At 38.2% G+C, this 17,344-nt stretch overlaps 1 protein-coding gene and 1 long non-coding RNA gene across 5 annotated transcripts in view; one reads left to right on the forward strand and one right to left on the reverse strand.

Moving 5' to 3' along the window:
- The window catches only part of LOC118145816 (uncharacterized), a 167,323-nt gene that overhangs the window by 101,446 nt on the left and 48,533 nt on the right, over positions 1-17,344 (forward strand). The window lies entirely within an intron of this gene.
- SBF2 (SET binding factor 2) overlaps positions 1-17,344 on the reverse strand; it is a 495,691-nt gene that overhangs the window by 78,847 nt on the left and 399,500 nt on the right. For all 4 annotated transcript variants that reach the window (XM_054242060.2, XM_054242059.2, XM_002755039.7 and 1 more), the window contains 2 exons: positions 2,481-2,651; positions 983-1,245 (listed from right to left, as the gene is read on the reverse strand). In XM_054242060.2, the coding sequence (XP_054098035.1) occupies positions 983-1,245; positions 2,481-2,651 (434 nt within the window). The remainder of the gene's footprint in view (positions 1-982; positions 1,246-2,480; positions 2,652-17,344) is intronic.

Here is a 17,344-nt window from a genome sequence, read left to right on the forward strand (position 1 = left end):
GAATTTACGGGAGCTAGAAGAACTCCCAGGATGTTGCAGCACCCATCACTGAAGTCCTAAAAAGGATAGAATTTTCACAATTTACTGTTGATCAGTTCATTTATTCACTCATTTCATCATTTGTTCAATCAAATATTTATTATCTACAACATGCAAAGACACTAGTAATACAGCAAAACTGACAAAAGGAGACATAACAAGCAAGCACATGAAAACAAATCAGGTTGTAAAAAATGACATGAAAGAAAAATAATGCAAAGTAAGACAGGGAGAGGTATTATTAAGATGCAGAAGTCAGGAGGGCTTCTCGAGGCAAGTTGCATTTGAGCAGAAACCTAAATAAAGTGAGGTAGTGATTCTTGGACTGTTTGGGTAAGAATATTCCGGAATGAAAATATAAGTACAAAGTATCTGAGGCAGGAATATGCTTGGAGTGTCTGAGGATTAGCATGAGCAGGGAGACCAGTTTGGTTGATAGAAAAGTGACAGGAAATAGGAGTGTCAGAGCAGTAGCCACAGGACAGACCCTGTTAGGCCTTGTAGGCCATGGTAATCACTGGGTTTTAGTTTCAGTGGTATGAGAACTGGAGGGTAGAGAGGAAAGCATAGTTGAGGATATGACTATAAGATTGAGGAAAAGAAGGGCTGAGAAACAAACTGCCACTTTGGCAAGAAGGTGCTCACTCATTTTTTTGGAGTGATTTCTGTAAATTGTTTTGGCAGATAGTAACTGAAGGGCTGAATTAGTAATGGGTGAGACATTTGGAGAATTAGGTCATAAAAAAGAAGAGACTGGGAAGTGGTAAAGAATGTTATGATGAAGTAAATCTTTTATAGAGAAGAGCTGAGCAAGTCCAAAGGCGAGGAAAAATGGTTAACTTTTGAAATATGTATAGCAGTATTGTCCAAAATGCTTAATATTATCTGTCAAGCCAAGACTGGCTCCAAGAAGAGACAGAGGAGGGTCTGTGCATTTTGATACCTGTTTGTGACAATGCTGTTGCTTCCACTTTCCCAGTCACCTGGTGCTGATGTTCTTAGGAGCTTGTTTTTACTTGTGTCAAGTGGAACTAGCAGATTCACCATGAGGTTTGCAAAGTGAATGGCCTGACTGAAGACAGTGCTTTCCTCATGTTGCACTAGCTCTTGCTGAGTTGACTTGCTCAGGGTAGGCCAAAGGCGTAGTTGCTCAGCTGCCAGGTCCATCGCTGTCTTCTCTTGATATTGGTCATCGGGAAGCTTATCCTAAAAAATAAAGCAACACAATCCAAAAGAAAACCATCACTTCAGATAAGCTTAACAAACATAGATGTTTTAAATAATTATTCTGTTAAATACTTGTATCAGCAAAAAGGAAAACATTAAAAAACATAACAATTACAAACAAAATCTAGTCTTTTTTCCCTGATCCAACAGGCCTTGAGTGGAACTATATGACAAACCTCAGGAAGCAGCAGCAAAGCACCTTGTAGCCTGTGAAGAGCTGGTATGTCTTATGATCTCACTTATATCTAACCTAGGGCTGGCTCAGGGATAGACTTCTTTAGAATGGCTGCTGAAGAAGCAGTGACATGTGTTTGCTCTGTGAATGCTTCTGACATCTATTAATATTAACATTACAGCTGCTTAAAAAACTATCAAAAGCACCCCGAAAGCCCAACAATTTCTGGAGTGCAATGAGAATTAGCCTTTAAGCCTGCTTTAAGTTCAATTCATGAGGATGATAATTTCTAACACGTATTACTACATGCCAGGTACTCTTCAATGTACTTTATATTAGACACTAAAATCTCATAATAATCATATCCATTTTACCATTAAGGAAATAAGGCACAATGAAGTAACATGACTTGCTTCAAACCAGAGAGCTGGTAAATGATGTTTCAAAATTTCAGAGTATTTAAAACTACTCTTTTTTTTTTCTTGCCAAAAATAGAAATCTGAATACTCTTTCAAATTAAAATACTTTTTCTTGATTTTTAAATTTTTTTGAAATTTTTCATAAAAATATTTTATGCTGATAAAACATAAAAAAACATATAGAATATTCCTAGAAGACCTAGCTTCATTACTGGCATATTTTTGAATAGAACTACTAAGTTTTACATTTATAATTTATTTTGGAGTCAATTAACTTTAATTTGACATTCCTCCAGGGAAGTTAGTTGCATAGAGAAATATGCCTGGTATTTTAGGCTTGTTCTTTCTATTCAACTTCCTATAATCATTTCCAGGAAATTCTTATTTATTAAACTAGATTAAAACAATCCTAGTGCTGAAGAACTGTGTTAAGATTGTTATTATGGAAAAACATAATGTCTGAAATCATCAGAAGAAAGATATCACAGGGCTCTCTCTAAATAAAACCCAAATACACTGGTAGGAAGTAGTCAGATTTTTTTTTTTCCTTGGGAACATCTGTTTTCCTTAAAGTCAGAATCCTAACCCCACACAATTAGCGTTCTTTTCTTCTCGCTTACCTTTTGCTTCAGGTGCGGGGCATGATTGTCTTCCTTGGCTGAAAGATAAAGGGAGCGAACCTGTTCTTGCACTGCATTGTAAAAGGTTGTCTCCCAAAACTGCTGATTTGTCCAAATGGGGTGGTCTTGCACACATGTGTAAGCAAATTGGCTGACTCCAGGGGCAAGTTTCTGTGAGAACACACAAAATACATCACCACAGGGCTGGCAGAATTATAACAGTTCATAAGGTCATAGTGGCCACAGTTAATCATAGATGTGATCAAAGGATTTCTCTAAAGAATATCTTTTGGTAGTACAGGCTTAGCAATCAGCAACTTACTCCTGTTAACTGTGGGCAACTGTGGGCTTGCTATTGAATCCCTGAAAGTCTCAGTCACTTAATCAAAATGGGTATTTTAATAACAGCTAAAAATCAAAGCTGTTATTATATCAGAGAATATAGGAAAAGAAGGCACTGTAGATTTAGTTAATACTATTACAATTAGGGCATAGAATAAAATCCATCACAATGTAAACATAAAACTCCACATAATTTAAAAGTTCTTCTACTTGGGTTTAGGGTACTCTTTTTAAAGAGATAGCAATTGAAATATGAGTGAACCTACAGCTTGGCCTTATACATAGAATGACGATATATCAAGAATTAGGGACTCAGGAGAACTGCACTCTTCCTGCTGCTCATTCCAGCTCATTACCTCCCCACCAAAGCTGCTGCCTGGCCCACACACTCTCTAGAAGACTGCCTTGGGCTTCAAGGGCATTTTCTGGTAACCAAATTTGTGCAGGGGAAGATAAACACAAACCAAACCTTCTTCCTTCCTAGACTTCCTGCTGGGCCTCAGAGTAAGAGTAAACTTAAGAGATGACTAACAACAGGGGGAAGGAAAATGAACTCTTCAGGCATTCAGAAGACCCTTCATACATATTTAAGTTTGTTAAGTTCCAAAGTCCCTGCACTTTTTACAACACCAAATTGTCTTCCAAAAGAACTGAAAGTAAATCAAAATAAATTAAATGCCACATTAACTGCCAAAGGGCACTTCTGTTTTCCCCTCACTTTATGGTTTTGTTTCCCAAAGTAATATTCTGCCTTGAAACCTCTGAAAAAAGCCTATATAATATTGCATTTTAAATTCTAAAGATAATTTACATTGCCAAATTTCAGCTGATGACTTGAGTTATCTTTCCATAACCACTGCTCACCTCTAAGGTTAAGAACGTTTCAAATTTTTAAAAATTCCTTATTTTTGAAGAGTAAGTACCATTTTCAATAAACATTTTTGGCCCATTTTATTCTTTGGAATTGAGTTCATCTATTTTCTGTGAGTAGAACTAAAGTTTCTGATAAGTTTTCTTTTGAAGCAATTTAATAAGGTGAGTCTCTTCTCCTGAAATGTTGGACACTGAAGATGATTACTAAGGTTATATATGTAACAATTACACAACAAAAATTGGTTCATTTCTTAGTGACACATACCATCTGATAAAAACTATATGCTTAATACATGCTAATCTCCTTTTTGGTTTAGAGCCGGAATAGGTACCATGCATATCATGAAATGTAGTACTTGTGTAGTTAGAAGCCAAATGGTTGTGATTTTTGCCTTGAAGAGTCTCTGTGTACCACATGCCACGTGTAAGACCCTTTCAAGACAGGACTGTGTTACTGCTGCTGAGGTAATTGGCTATAACCTCAATTCTCCCTATTAAGTGGCTGTAAGTTGTGGCTGACTGTGAAGCAAAAATCAAGAGTTCTCTGAGGGAAAGGTGCACAGGGATCATTGTTGGATTTCATGATGCCTATCTGGTTATTTAAGAAACAATTACTGTCCACCTATGGGAAATCATGAACAAAATGTGTGTGGTTTTGAGAATGCGTAAGCAGAAGCCACACACACTGAATCACAAGATCCTTCTATACTCTGCAGGAAGACACTTGGGACATGGATTGCACACTTTTTCCTCCTGTAAGGACTAACAATTATTTTAGTAGCAGTGCACAAACCTATTTTGAGTTTTTGTTTTTTTTTTTTTTTGAGACAGGGTCTGGCTTTGTCACCCAGGCTGGAGTGCAGTGGCACGATCATGGCTCACTGCAGCCTCAACCTCCCAGGCTCAAGTAATCCTCCCACCTCAGCCTTCCTAGTAGCTGGGACCACAGGTGTATGCCACCATACCCAGCTAACTTTTGTACTTCTTTGTAGAGATGGGGTTTCATCATATTTCCAGGCTGGCCTTAAACTCCTGGGCTCAAGCGATCTACCTGCCTCAGCCTCCCAAAGTGCTAGGATTATAGGTGTGAGCCACCATGATCAGCCTGAAAGAGATTTTAAAGGCACTAAATTCAAATGAGATAAAACTATAATTCTCAACTGCCTTTACCATGAGTACAGTCAGGACAGTACCATTTCTTACAAATGAAGCATAACATAATTAATAGCAGCTCTAAAAATTTTGGAGTCTTGAAATTATATTAATATAGATAAGCTCCAAAAAACTGAACTCTTAACAAATCCTTATCAGATTCTCACAAACTACTTTTAGGATAATCAACACACCAAAAAATTTATTAATTATAAATCTTTTATTAAAATTAACAGAAAAAAAAACTTAACAGAGATATACAGTAATCTGAGGGTGTAATGAAACCCCACCTTTCTCCTTCAGCATTTTTCTCACTAATAGGGTATATATTTGCTTCCCTTGGCACATCTGAGTTGACATTACAGGCTGAGCGCCCATTCCGATACCCGAAATACTTGGGACCAGAAGTGTTTCAGATTTTGGAATATATGCATTGTATTTACTGGTTGAGCATGCTAAATCCAAAAGTCTGACATCTGAAATGCTCCAGTGAACATTTCTTCTGAGTATCATGCCAGCCTGCTAGAAGTTAAGAATTTCAGAGCATTTGAATTTTCTTTTTTCTTTTCTTTTTCTTTTTATTTTTTTGAGACAGAGTCTTGCTCTGTCACCAGGCTCCAGGCTGGAGTACAGTGGCGCGATCTCGGCTCACTGCAACCTCCGCCTCCCGGGTTCAAGCAATTCTCCTGCCTCAGCCTCCTGGGTAGCTGGGATTACAGGAGCGCACCACCAGGCCCAGCTAATTTTTTTTTTGTATTTTTAGTAGAGACAGGATTTCACCATGTTGGCCAGGATAGTCTTGATCTCTTGACCTCGTGATCCGCCCGCCTCGGCCTCCCAAAGTTCTGGGATTACAGGCTTGAGCCACTGCGCCTGGCCTTGAATTTTCTTTTTTCTTTTTGAAGACACAGTCTCACTCTGTCACCCAGGCTAATGACAATCATGGATCACTGCAGCCTAGAACTCCTGGGCTCAAGTGATCCTCCCACCTTAACCTCCTGAGTAGCTGGTACTATAGGCATGTACTGCCACGCCTGGCTGATTTTTAAAAATGTTTTTTGAGGCCAGGCGCAGTGGTGCACGCCTATGATCTCTGCACTTTGGGAGGCTGAGATGGCCAGATCATGAAAGCAAGGAGCTCGAGATCAGCCTGGCCAACATAGTGAAACCCTGTCTCTACTAAAAATACAAAAATTAGCTGGGTGTGGTGGCAGGTGCCTGTAATCCCAGCTACTTGGGAGGCTGAGGCAGGAGAGTTGCTTGAACCAAGGAGGCAGAGGTTGTGGTGAGCTGAGATCGTGCCACTGCACTCCAGCCTGGGTGACAGAGTGAGACTCAAAAAAAAAAAAAATGCCTTTTGAGATAGAGGTTCACTCTGTTGTCCAGGCTGGTCTTAAACTCCTGACCTCAAGCTATTCTCCCACCTTGGTCTTCCAAAACACTGGGATATTATAGGAGTAAGTCACCAAGTGTGGGCCAAATTTTTGACTTAGAGATACTCAGCCTGTATCTTCCTGTTTATTCACAAACTAAAAGTTGAATATGCAAAATCTAATCTAAATATTTTGAACAAAAGTGGGACTGTTGATGTTCCAAGTAAGAAAAATGGTGCAAGACAGAGTGATAGTGGCCCAAAGGGTCAGCACAGCCTCTTTACTAGGTAAGAATTACGGCAGGGTGAAGTGACTAAAGTACAAACATTTGGTGGCAAGACAGACACAAACGGCTATGGTATCTGTGATAGTGGCAGTGGTCTTACTAAACAGAAAAAATAAGTGCCTGTAGATAAAACGATCTCCTAATATGTGCATTGGAAATAATTAATCCCAAAATACTTAAAACATTGTTATTTTTCTAGACATGCAATTTGTCTTTTTTCTTTGTGGTTTCTTGCTTTTTTGGTAAATCACAAGCAAGACCCACTGTGTCCCCTCAGTGAGGATGGGCAGTGCCACTCCACTGATAGGCGCTCTCAGGACCAGCAGAGGGCAGTATCACTTTTTTCTGCCTAGACTGCATCATGTCTCATTGTCTAAACTGCTAGAGATTTCCTCTCTAGTTCTGGTCCCCGGAGTATAAGTGTACCTAACTAACTGCACAATTCAGGGATGGTGCTAGCAAGTCCTTCTGTGATGCTGCTCCAGTCTGACCAAGTCCAAATATTAAATCACTTTCATAATTAATTTTAGAGCATTTTCTGATGAAATTTGGAGTCTTTGTTTTGTTTAATCTTAGAGACAAATAAAAAGGAAGACAGGAACAGGAAAAATGTATATTGAAACCCTGGCTTTATCAAATCTTAAACATATGTGCTTTGTCCCTCCCTCTCTCTTTTTTTAAACAAAGGACATACAATACAGATTTGAAGTCCACTGTATACCTCTCCTGATTCTATTTCTTTCCTATCCTAGAGGTGATTGCTATCATGAATTAGGTATTATCATTCTCATTTTGTTTTTACCTGTATATGTCCATGAAAAATGTGTAAGTTACACTGCAGGTTTTACTCTATCCTTTATTGATGCTTTTCATGTATATAACTATTTATGTGATATCTAACAAAACTATAGAACTAATCAGGACAAAACACAACTGGCTTTTGTAAACATACAACTCTGTTAGCAAGAGCAGAAAGAAAGGCCTATAAGCAATGAGTATTTAGGATATTATGTTCATTAGGCAGTGGGATTTACAGAATAGTGAGTAATCCATTTAGTTAAAAGGGGTGACTATTAGCATCTTGTACAGTTTTTCCTCTTTTACTACCTGATACTCAGAGATTGAACAGTGCTAGTATCCTTAAACTCAGAAAGGTCTATACGTCTTCTGGATTGCTCAGAAAACTGAGGCATACAATTTTTGCATAAGAGGTATATTCATCTTCCATCACTGCTCAGTGTTCACTTGATGTGCCAGGTTCTATAAATGTCAGTAGTTGAGATAACAGGACTGAAGTTATCTGAAGTTATCTGTATCTTGCCTCATTTCCCAGGATGGAGTGCAGTGGCACAAACAAGGCTCAGTGTAGTCTCGACTTCATTGGCTCAGGCAATCCTTTTGCTTCAGCCTCCTGTGTAACTGGGACCACAGGCACATGCCACCATGCCTGGCTAATTTTCTGTATTTTTTGCAGAGATGGGGCCTCACTTTATTGCCTAGGCTGGTATCAAACTCCTGGGCTCAAGTGATCCTCCAGTTTTAGCCACCCAAAGTTCTGGGATTAAAGCCATGAGCCACCAGGCCCGGCTGAACTCTGTTTTGAGATGCAGTCTGGCTCTGTCACCCAGGCTGGAGTGCAGTGGCATGATCTTAGCTCACTGCAACCTCTGCCTTCCAGGTTCAAGCGATTCTCCTGCCTCAGCCTTCTGAGCAGCTGGGATTACAGGTGTGGACAATCATGCCCAGCTAATTTTTGTATTTTTAGTAGAGATGGGGTTTTACCATGTTGGCCAGGCTGGTCTCGAACTCCTGATCTCGTGATCTCCCTGCCTCGGCCACCCAAAGTGCTGGGATTACAAGCTTAACTCTGTTTTTAAACCACTTAGCCTTCTAATGATTCTCTGTCTTAAGTAGTTCAGTAAATATTAAGAATTCAGAGGATAAGTCAATTTTTTTCCTTTGTGGTCCAGAAATTCGTAGGCATCAAATGCAAGACTGTTGTCAAGTCCTTTGCCTGGGTTTAGTAGTCTCAAAAATATAAGATCTGATTTAAATTCTCCCATTTTTGGCAGGTTTTAATTTTTTTTCTTACTTTTTTTTTTTTTTAAGGCAGGGTCTCATTCTGTTGCCCAGGTTACAGTGCAGTTGGCATGATCATGGTTCACTGCAGTCTCATCCTCTGGGGCTCAAGTGATCCCCCCCACCTGAGCCTCCTGAGTGGCTGAGACTACAGGCATGCACTAACATGCCTGGCTAATTATTAAACAAAGTTTTTGCAGAGATGGGGGTCTCACTATGATGTCTAAGCTGGACAACTTTATACAAGTAGTAAATGTGGTCTTTTGTTCTGCAACTTAGTTTTTCATGCATTCTGTTGTTATATTTATTCAGGTAATGAGAATTATCTGACAACTAGAAATATCTCTGCAAAAAAATCTTTAAAAAAAGAAAAAATTATAATAACCAACCTGTACTGAGTATAATACATTCTCAGTATAAATATTTATTTATGCTGAACATGGTGGCTCACTCCTGTAATCCCAGCACTTTGGAAGGCCGAGATGGAGGGATCATAAGGTCAGGAGTTCAAGACCAGCCTGGCCAAGATGGTGAAACCCTGTCCCTACTAAAAATATAAAAATTAGCCAGGCATGGTGGTGAGCGTCTGTAATACCAGCTACTTGGGAGGCTGAGGCAGAGAACTGCTTAAACCCAAGAGGTGGAGGGTGCAGTGAGCTGAGATCATGCCACTGCATTCCAGCCTGGGCGACAGAGCAAGCCTCCATCTCTAAATAAATAAATATTGACTCAGTTAATCCTCACAATCTTATGACTCACCGAGATAAGTTCTATTATTTCCCCTGTTTAAAAATGAGAAAATTGAGGCAAAAAGAAGTTAAATAGCTTGCTTGAGGGAACACTGACAGGAAGTGATAGAGCCAGAGATGGGATTTGAACCCAGCCAGTTTGGCTTATAGAGTTTAGTTTTTCAACTATTGCACAATTTAACTATTGTATAAAATTCCACAGAACAAATATACAGCATTTTATTCTTCCTGTTAATAGACATTTGTATTATTTCCAACTATTTGCTATTATAAGTAATGGTGTGTAAACGTTATCATATATATCAACTGCCAACTATTGGTTATTGGTTTCAGTACTATTTAGTATGGCCTGGAAGTACCTAACACGGGTCCCAATAAATGTGGTAATTCTCATTGTTATCTGTACCAATAAGCATTTTGGGATTATTGCATACTGGTTATTTTTCTAATAAGAAATTATTTCATGTAGGTATTTTGTATTCTACTATTTTAAAAAAAACAATAATTCTTTAATATCAGGAAGTCCTATCCTAAACAATCTTAAAATTCATATGGAATCACATAAGACCCTGAGTAGCCAAAGCAATACTAAACAAAACAAAAAACAAAAAAGAACAACAACCAAAAAACCAAAAAAACAAACAAAAAAACAAAGCTGGAAGCATCACACTATCTGATTTCAAAATATACTATAAGGCCAAAACAGCATGGCACTGGCATAAAAACAGACTCATTAATTAAGAAAACAGAATTGAGAACCCAGAAATAAATCATGTATGCACAGCCAACTGATTTTCCATAAAGGTGCCAAGAACAGATACTAGGGAAATAACAGTCTCTTCAATAAATGGTGTTGGGAAAACTGGATCTCCCTATGTAGGAAAATGAGAGTAGATCCCCATCTTTCACCATATATAAAAATCAACAAAAACGAATTAAAGACTTCCATGTAAGACCTGAAACTATGAAACTACTAGAAGAAAATATTGGACAAATGCTGCAGGACATTGGTTTGGGCAAACATTTCTTGGGCAAGACTTCAAAAGCACAGGCAACAAAAGCAAAAATAGACATATGAGATTACATCAAGCTAAAAAGTTTCTGCATAGCAAAAGAAACAATCAGCAAACTAAAGAAACAACCTACAAAACGGGAGAAAATATTTACAAACTATCCATCCAACAAGGGATTAATAACCAGAGTATACAAGGAATGCAAGCAACTCAACAGAAAAAAAAAAATTGACTAAAAAATAGGGGCAAATGATTGAACAGACATTTCTTAAAAGAAGACATAAAAACAGGTCAACAGGCATATTAAAAAATGCTCAGCATCACTAAACATCAGGGAAATGTAAATCAAAACCACAATGAGATAGGTACAAAAAATAGAGTAAGACTAGTATTTGAAAGCACAACAGGGTGGCTGTAGTAAATAATGGTTTAATAGTATATTGTAAAAATAACTAAAAGAGTGTAATTGGAAGGCTGGGCGTGGTGGCTCAGCCTGTGATCCCAGTGCTTTGGGAGGCCGAGGCGGGCAGATCACCTGAGGGCGGGAGTTCTAGACCAGCCTGACCAACATGGAGAAACCCTGTCTCTACTAAAAATACAAAATTAGCTGGGCGTGGTGGCTCATGCCTGTAATTCTAGCTACCTGAACCTGGGAGGCAGAGGCTGTGGTGAGCCGAGATTGCCCCACTGCACTACAGCCTGGGCAACAAGAGTGAAACTCCATCTCAAAAAGAATAAAAAAAAGAATGTAACTGGATTGTTTGCAACACAAAGGATAAATGCTTGCAGGGATGGATACCCCATTTTCCATAAAGTGATTATTACACAGTACATGCTTGTATTAAAACATTTCATGTACCCCATAAATATATGTACCTACTATGTACCCCCAAAAATTAAAAAACAGAAAGAGATATCACTTTGTCCCAGTTAAAGTGGCTTTTATCAAAAAAAAAAAAAGAAAAAGTAACAGATGTCAGTAAGGACACAGAAAGTAGAGAATGCTTGTCCACTGTTGATGGGAATGTAAATGAGTATAGCCATTACACAAAAACAGTAGTGAGATTCCTCAAAAAACTAACAATAGATCTACCATACCACTGCTGGATATATATTCAAAAGGAAGAAACCTATTATACTGAAGAGATTACATTTATTATAGCGCTATCCACAATAGCCACAAGAAGGAATAAACCTAAATGCCCATCAACAGATGAGTGGATTAAAAAAAAACCACGGTATATATACGTAGTGAAATAATATTCAGCCATAAAAAAGAATGAAATCCTGTCATTTGCAGCAACATGGATGGAACTGACGGTCATTATGTTAAGTGAAATAAGTCAGGCACAGAATAATAAATATCACATTTTCACGCATATGTGGAAGGAAAAAAAGTTCATCTAGTGGAAGAATAGAATGATGGTTCCAAGGAGCTGGAAAGGGTAACTGGAGAGGGGGAATAAAGAGAGGTTGGTTAATGGGTACAGAAATACAGTTAGAAGGAATAAGTTCTAGTGTTTGATAGCACAGTAGGTGGTTACAATTAACAATAATTTTTTGCATATTTCAGAATACCTAGATTTCAAATGTTCCCAACGCAAAAAAAATGACAAATGTTTGAGGTGATGGATATTCCAATTACCCTGATTTGATCATTACACACTGTATACATGTATCAAAACATCACATGTACCCAATAAAATGTATAGTTATGTATCAATAAAAATGATTATTTAATATCAAATATCTAGTCATTGCTCAAATTTATGACAGTTTTTTAAATGTAAAAAATTTTTGTTTTTCTGGTTATTTTTAGAATCAGTCTGCTTAACTCAAGTAGGAGTCAAATAAGGTCTATATGTTACCATTAGTTTGTATATTGCTAGCATCAATTTTATTCTAGTTTCTTTTTCCACTTGCAATTTGTTTGTTGAAGAAACTGGATCATTTGTTCTATAAAGTTTCCATCAGTCTGACTGCACTCCAGTGGTGTCATCTGACACATTTCTTTTGTCCTCTGTGTTTTCCTACGTATTAGTAGTTGAATCTAGACATTTGATCAGATTCAGGCTCCTTTGGCAAGAATACTTCAGACACTACTAGGAGGGGTAGGACTCACAGGCACATCTGTTTATCTTTCCTTTTGTTATGTTAGAGGATGCTGATTGCCAAAGCCCAGATTTGTTAATACTTAGAAGTTGTAAAATTGAGATATTCTAATTCTAGCATTACTTCCTCACTTATTAGAGTATTTCTATAAAGAGAAACCTTATCAACTGTTGGTGAACCACATCCATGGTCTGTATTAGAAAAGCAGGATAAATACTTGAGTCTATCCCTTCACTTAACTCTATTAAAAACAATGAGTTGTTTTTCTAGTGTCTACCACAGGTAACCAATTAGTTTGGTTTTTAAAAATTAGTAGCTTCAGCTGGGCGCGGTGGCTCACGCCTATAATCCCAGGACTTTGGGAGGCTGAGGCAGGTGTATCACGAGGTCAAGAGATCGAGACCATCCTGGTCAACATGGTGAAACCTCATCTCTACTAAAAATACAAAAATTAGCTGGACATGGTGGCGTGTGCCTGTAGTCCCAGCCACTCGGGAGGCTGAGGCAGGAGAATTGCTTGAACCTAGGAGGCGAAGGCTGCAGTGAGCAGAGATCGTGTCATTGCACTCCAGCCTGGGTAACAAGAGTGAAACTCCGTCTCAAAAAAAAAAAAATTAGTATCTTTATAAATTTTAAAACATAATTCATTCACTATTAAATTATTCTTAAATCTAAGTTTAGAAACAAACAAACAAAATTTATCCATAGAGTTTACTGAAAATTTACCTGAAAAATTTACTAAAAAATTACCTCCACCTCCTGGGTTCAAGTGGTTCTTGCTCAGCCTCCCAAGTAGCTGGGATTACAGGTGCATCCCACCATGCTTGACTAATTTTTGTATTTTTAGTAGAGACAGGGTTTTGCCATGTTGGCCAAGCCAGTCTTGGTTCAGCATATGCAGATCAATAAATGCAATTTATCACATAAACAGAACTAAAGACAAAAACCATATGATTATCTCAATAGATGCAGAAAAGGTCTTTGATAAAATTCAACATCACTTCATGTTAAAAACTGTCAAAAAAAAACTAGGTATTGAAGGAACATACCTCATAATAATGAGAGCCATATATGACAATCCCACAGCCAATATTATACTGAATAGGCAAAAGCTGGAAGCATCCCCCTTGAATACCAGAACAAGACAACGGTGGCCTTGTCTTGTAAGAAAGAGCTCACTGCTCCTGCTCAACATAGTATTGGACATTCTGGCCCAGGGCAACGAGGCAAGAGAAAGAAATAAAGGATATTCAAACAGAAAGAGAGGAAGTCAAATTATCTTTGTTTGCTGATGGCATGGTCCTATATCTAGAAAACCCCACTGTCTTGGCCTAAAAGCTTTTTAGGCTGATAAGCAACTTCAGCAAAGTCTCAGGATACAAAATTAGCATGCAAAAATCACTAGCATTCCTATATACCAACAATGGGCAAGCAGAGAGCCAAATCATAAATGAACTCCCATTCACAATTGCTACAAAACAATAAAATACCTAAGAATAAAGCTAACAAGGTAAGTGAAAGACCTCTCCAAGAAGAACTACAAACCACTGCTCAAAGAAATCAGAGAGAACCACAAATGGAAAAACATTCCGTGCTCATGTATTGGAAGAATCAATACTGTGAAAATGGCCATACTGCCCGAAGTAATTTACAGATTAAATGCTATTCCCATTAAACTACAATTGACATTCTTCACAGAATTAGAAAACAACTATTTTAAAATTCACATGGGACCAAAAAAGAGCCTGAATAGCCAAGACAATCCTAAGCAAAAACAACAAAGCTGGATAGGCATCATGCTACCTGACTTCAAACTATACTACAAGGCTACAGAAACCAAAACAGCATGGGATTGGTACAAAAACAAATACATAGACCAATGGAACAGAATATAGAACTCAGAAATAAGACTGCACACCTACAACCATCTGATCATTGACAAACCTTGCAGAACAAGCAATGGTGAAAGGATTCCCTATTAATAAATGGTGCTAGGAGAACTGGCTAGCCATATGCAAAAAACTGAAATTGGATCTCTTCCTTATACCTTATACAAAAATTAACTTGAGATGAATTAAAAACTTAAATGTAAAATGCAAAACTATAAAAAAACCCTAGAAGAAAATCTATCTAGGCAATACTTATCGGGATATAGGCATGGGCAAAGATTTCATAATCAAAACACCAAAAGCAATTGCAACAAAAGCAAAAACTGACAAATGGGATCTAATTAAACTATAGAGCTTCTGTCCAGTAAAAGCAACTATCATCAGAGTGAACAGACAACCTACAGAATGGGAGAAAATTTTTGCAATCTATCCATCTGATGAAGGTCTAATATCCGAGTTTACAAGGAACTTAAATATTAATTTACAAGAAAACAATCCCAATAAAAAGTAGGCAAAGGACATGAACAGACATTTCTCAAAAGAAGACATACCTGTGGCCAACAAGCATATGAAAAAAAAGCTCAACATCACTCATCATTAGAGAAATGCAAATCAAAACCACAATGAGGTGCACATCACGCGAATCAGGATGGCAATTATTAAAGTCAAAACACAACAGATACTGGTGAGGTTGCACAGTAAAGGAACACTTTTACACTGTCAGTGGGAGTGTAAATGAGTTCAACCCTTGTGGAAAACAGTATGGTGACTCCTCAAAGTTCCAGAGGCAGAAATACCATTTGACCCAGCAATTCCTTACTGAGTATATACCAAAAGGAATGTAAATCATTCTATTATAAAGATACATGCATGTATATGTTCATCACAGCACTATTAACCATGGAATCAACCCAAATACTCATCAATGGGAGACTGGATAAAGAACGTGTGGAATATATACACCATGGAAACTATGTAGCCATGAAAAGGAATGAGATCATGATCTTCAGAGGGCATGGATGAAGCTGGAAGCTATTATCCTCAGCAAACTAACACAGAAACAGTAAACCAAACACTGCATGTTCTTACTTACAGGTCGGAGCTGAATGATGAGGACACATGGACATATAGGAGAGAATAACACACCTTGGGGCCTGTCAGAGGTGGGTGGGAGGAGGGAGAGCATCAGGAAGAATAGAATGCTAATGGATGCTGGGCTTAATACCTAAGTGATGGCATAATCTGTGCAGTAAACTACCATGGCATATATTTACCTATGTAACAAACCTGTGTACATCCTGCATGCAATCCTGAACTTAAAATAAAGGTTAAAGAAAAAAATTTTAAAATAAATAAAAAATCTAAATATGTGAATAGGCATTTCATCAGAGATTATATATTGATAGCAAATATGAACATGCAGAGATACTCAATATTATTAGTCATTAGAGAAATGAAAATGAAAATCACAATAATGTACTATGTCATATCTATTAGAATAGTTAAAATGAAAAACGCTGACATGAGGATATGGAGGAACTGGAACTCTCATGCACTGCTGGAAAGAATATAAAATGACAGGTTAGGTGCGGTGGCTCCTGCGTGTAATCCTAGCACTCTGGGAGGCCAGGGCGGGCAGATTACCTGAGTTTGGGAGTTCGAGACTAGCCTGACCAACATGAAGAAACCCCATCTCTATTAAAAAATACAAAATTAGTTGGGTGTGGTGGTGCATGCCTATAATCCCAGCTACTCAGGAAGCTGTGGCAGGAGAATCACTTGAACCTAGGAGGCAGAGGTTGCACTGAATTGAGATCGCACCATTGCACTCCAGTGTGGGCAACAAGAGTGAAACTCCATCTCAAAAAAACAAAAAACAAAAGAAAAAACACAAAATGGCAGCACTATGGGAAAAAGGTATTTTTGGCTGGGTGTGATGGCTTATGCCTATAATCCCAGCACTTTGGGAGGCTGAGGCGGGTGGATCACTTGAGGTCAGGAGTTCAAGACCAGCCTGGCCACATAGTGAAACCTTGTCTCTACTTAAAATATAAAAGTTGGCCAGCTGTGGTGGCACATGCCTGTAGTCTCAGCTACTTGGAAGGCTGAGGCAGGACAATGGCTTGAATCCAGGAGGCAGAAGTTGCTGTGAGACAAGATCATGCCATGGCACTCCAGCCTGGGTGACAGATTGAGACCCCGTCTCAAAAAAAAAAAAGTGTTTTTTAAGCTTTCTTTACTTCTTAAAGAGTTAAACATATACTTACTATATGATCTAGCCATTTCATTCCCGGGTATTTGCCCAAGAAAAAATGAAATATATATCCATATAAAGCTTGCATACAACTATTCATACTAGCTTTATCTGTATAGTCAAAATCTGGAAACAACCAAAATTTTTGCCAACAGGTTAGTGGATTAACAAATTGTGGTATATTTATATCACAGAATACTACTTAGCAATAAAAAGAAATTAACGTTTTTTTTGAGACAGAGTCTTGGCTCACTGCAACCTCTGCCTCCTGGGTTCAAGTGATTCTCCTGCCTCAGACTCCCAAGCAGCTGGGACTACAGGTGCATGGCACCACACCAAGCTAATATTAGTATTCTTAGTAGAGATGGGGTTTCACCATATTGGCCAGGCTGGTCTTGAACTCCTAACCTCATAATCCACCCACCTCGGCCTCCCAAAGTGCTGGGATTACAAGTGTGAGCCACCGCACCTGGCAAGAAATGAACTATTGATATGTTCAACATAAATGAATCAGAAAATTATTATGCTGAGTGAAAAACTACAACAAAAAGATCACGATAATGTATAATTACATCTATATATAACTCTAGTAAATGCTAACTAATCTGTAGTGACAGCAGATCAATGGGGCTAGGGTGAGGTGCAAACTGGAGATGGGTAGAATAGAAGAATACAACAGGACATGAGGGAATTTTGGGGGTGACAGATACATTTACTATATTGATTGTGGTAATGGCTCCCT

The sequence above is a fragment of the Callithrix jacchus genome, chromosome 10 (assembly GCF_049354715.1).
Source record: "Callithrix jacchus isolate 240 chromosome 10, calJac240_pri, whole genome shotgun sequence".
Lineage (NCBI taxonomy): Eukaryota > Metazoa > Chordata > Mammalia > Primates > Cebidae > Callithrix > Callithrix jacchus.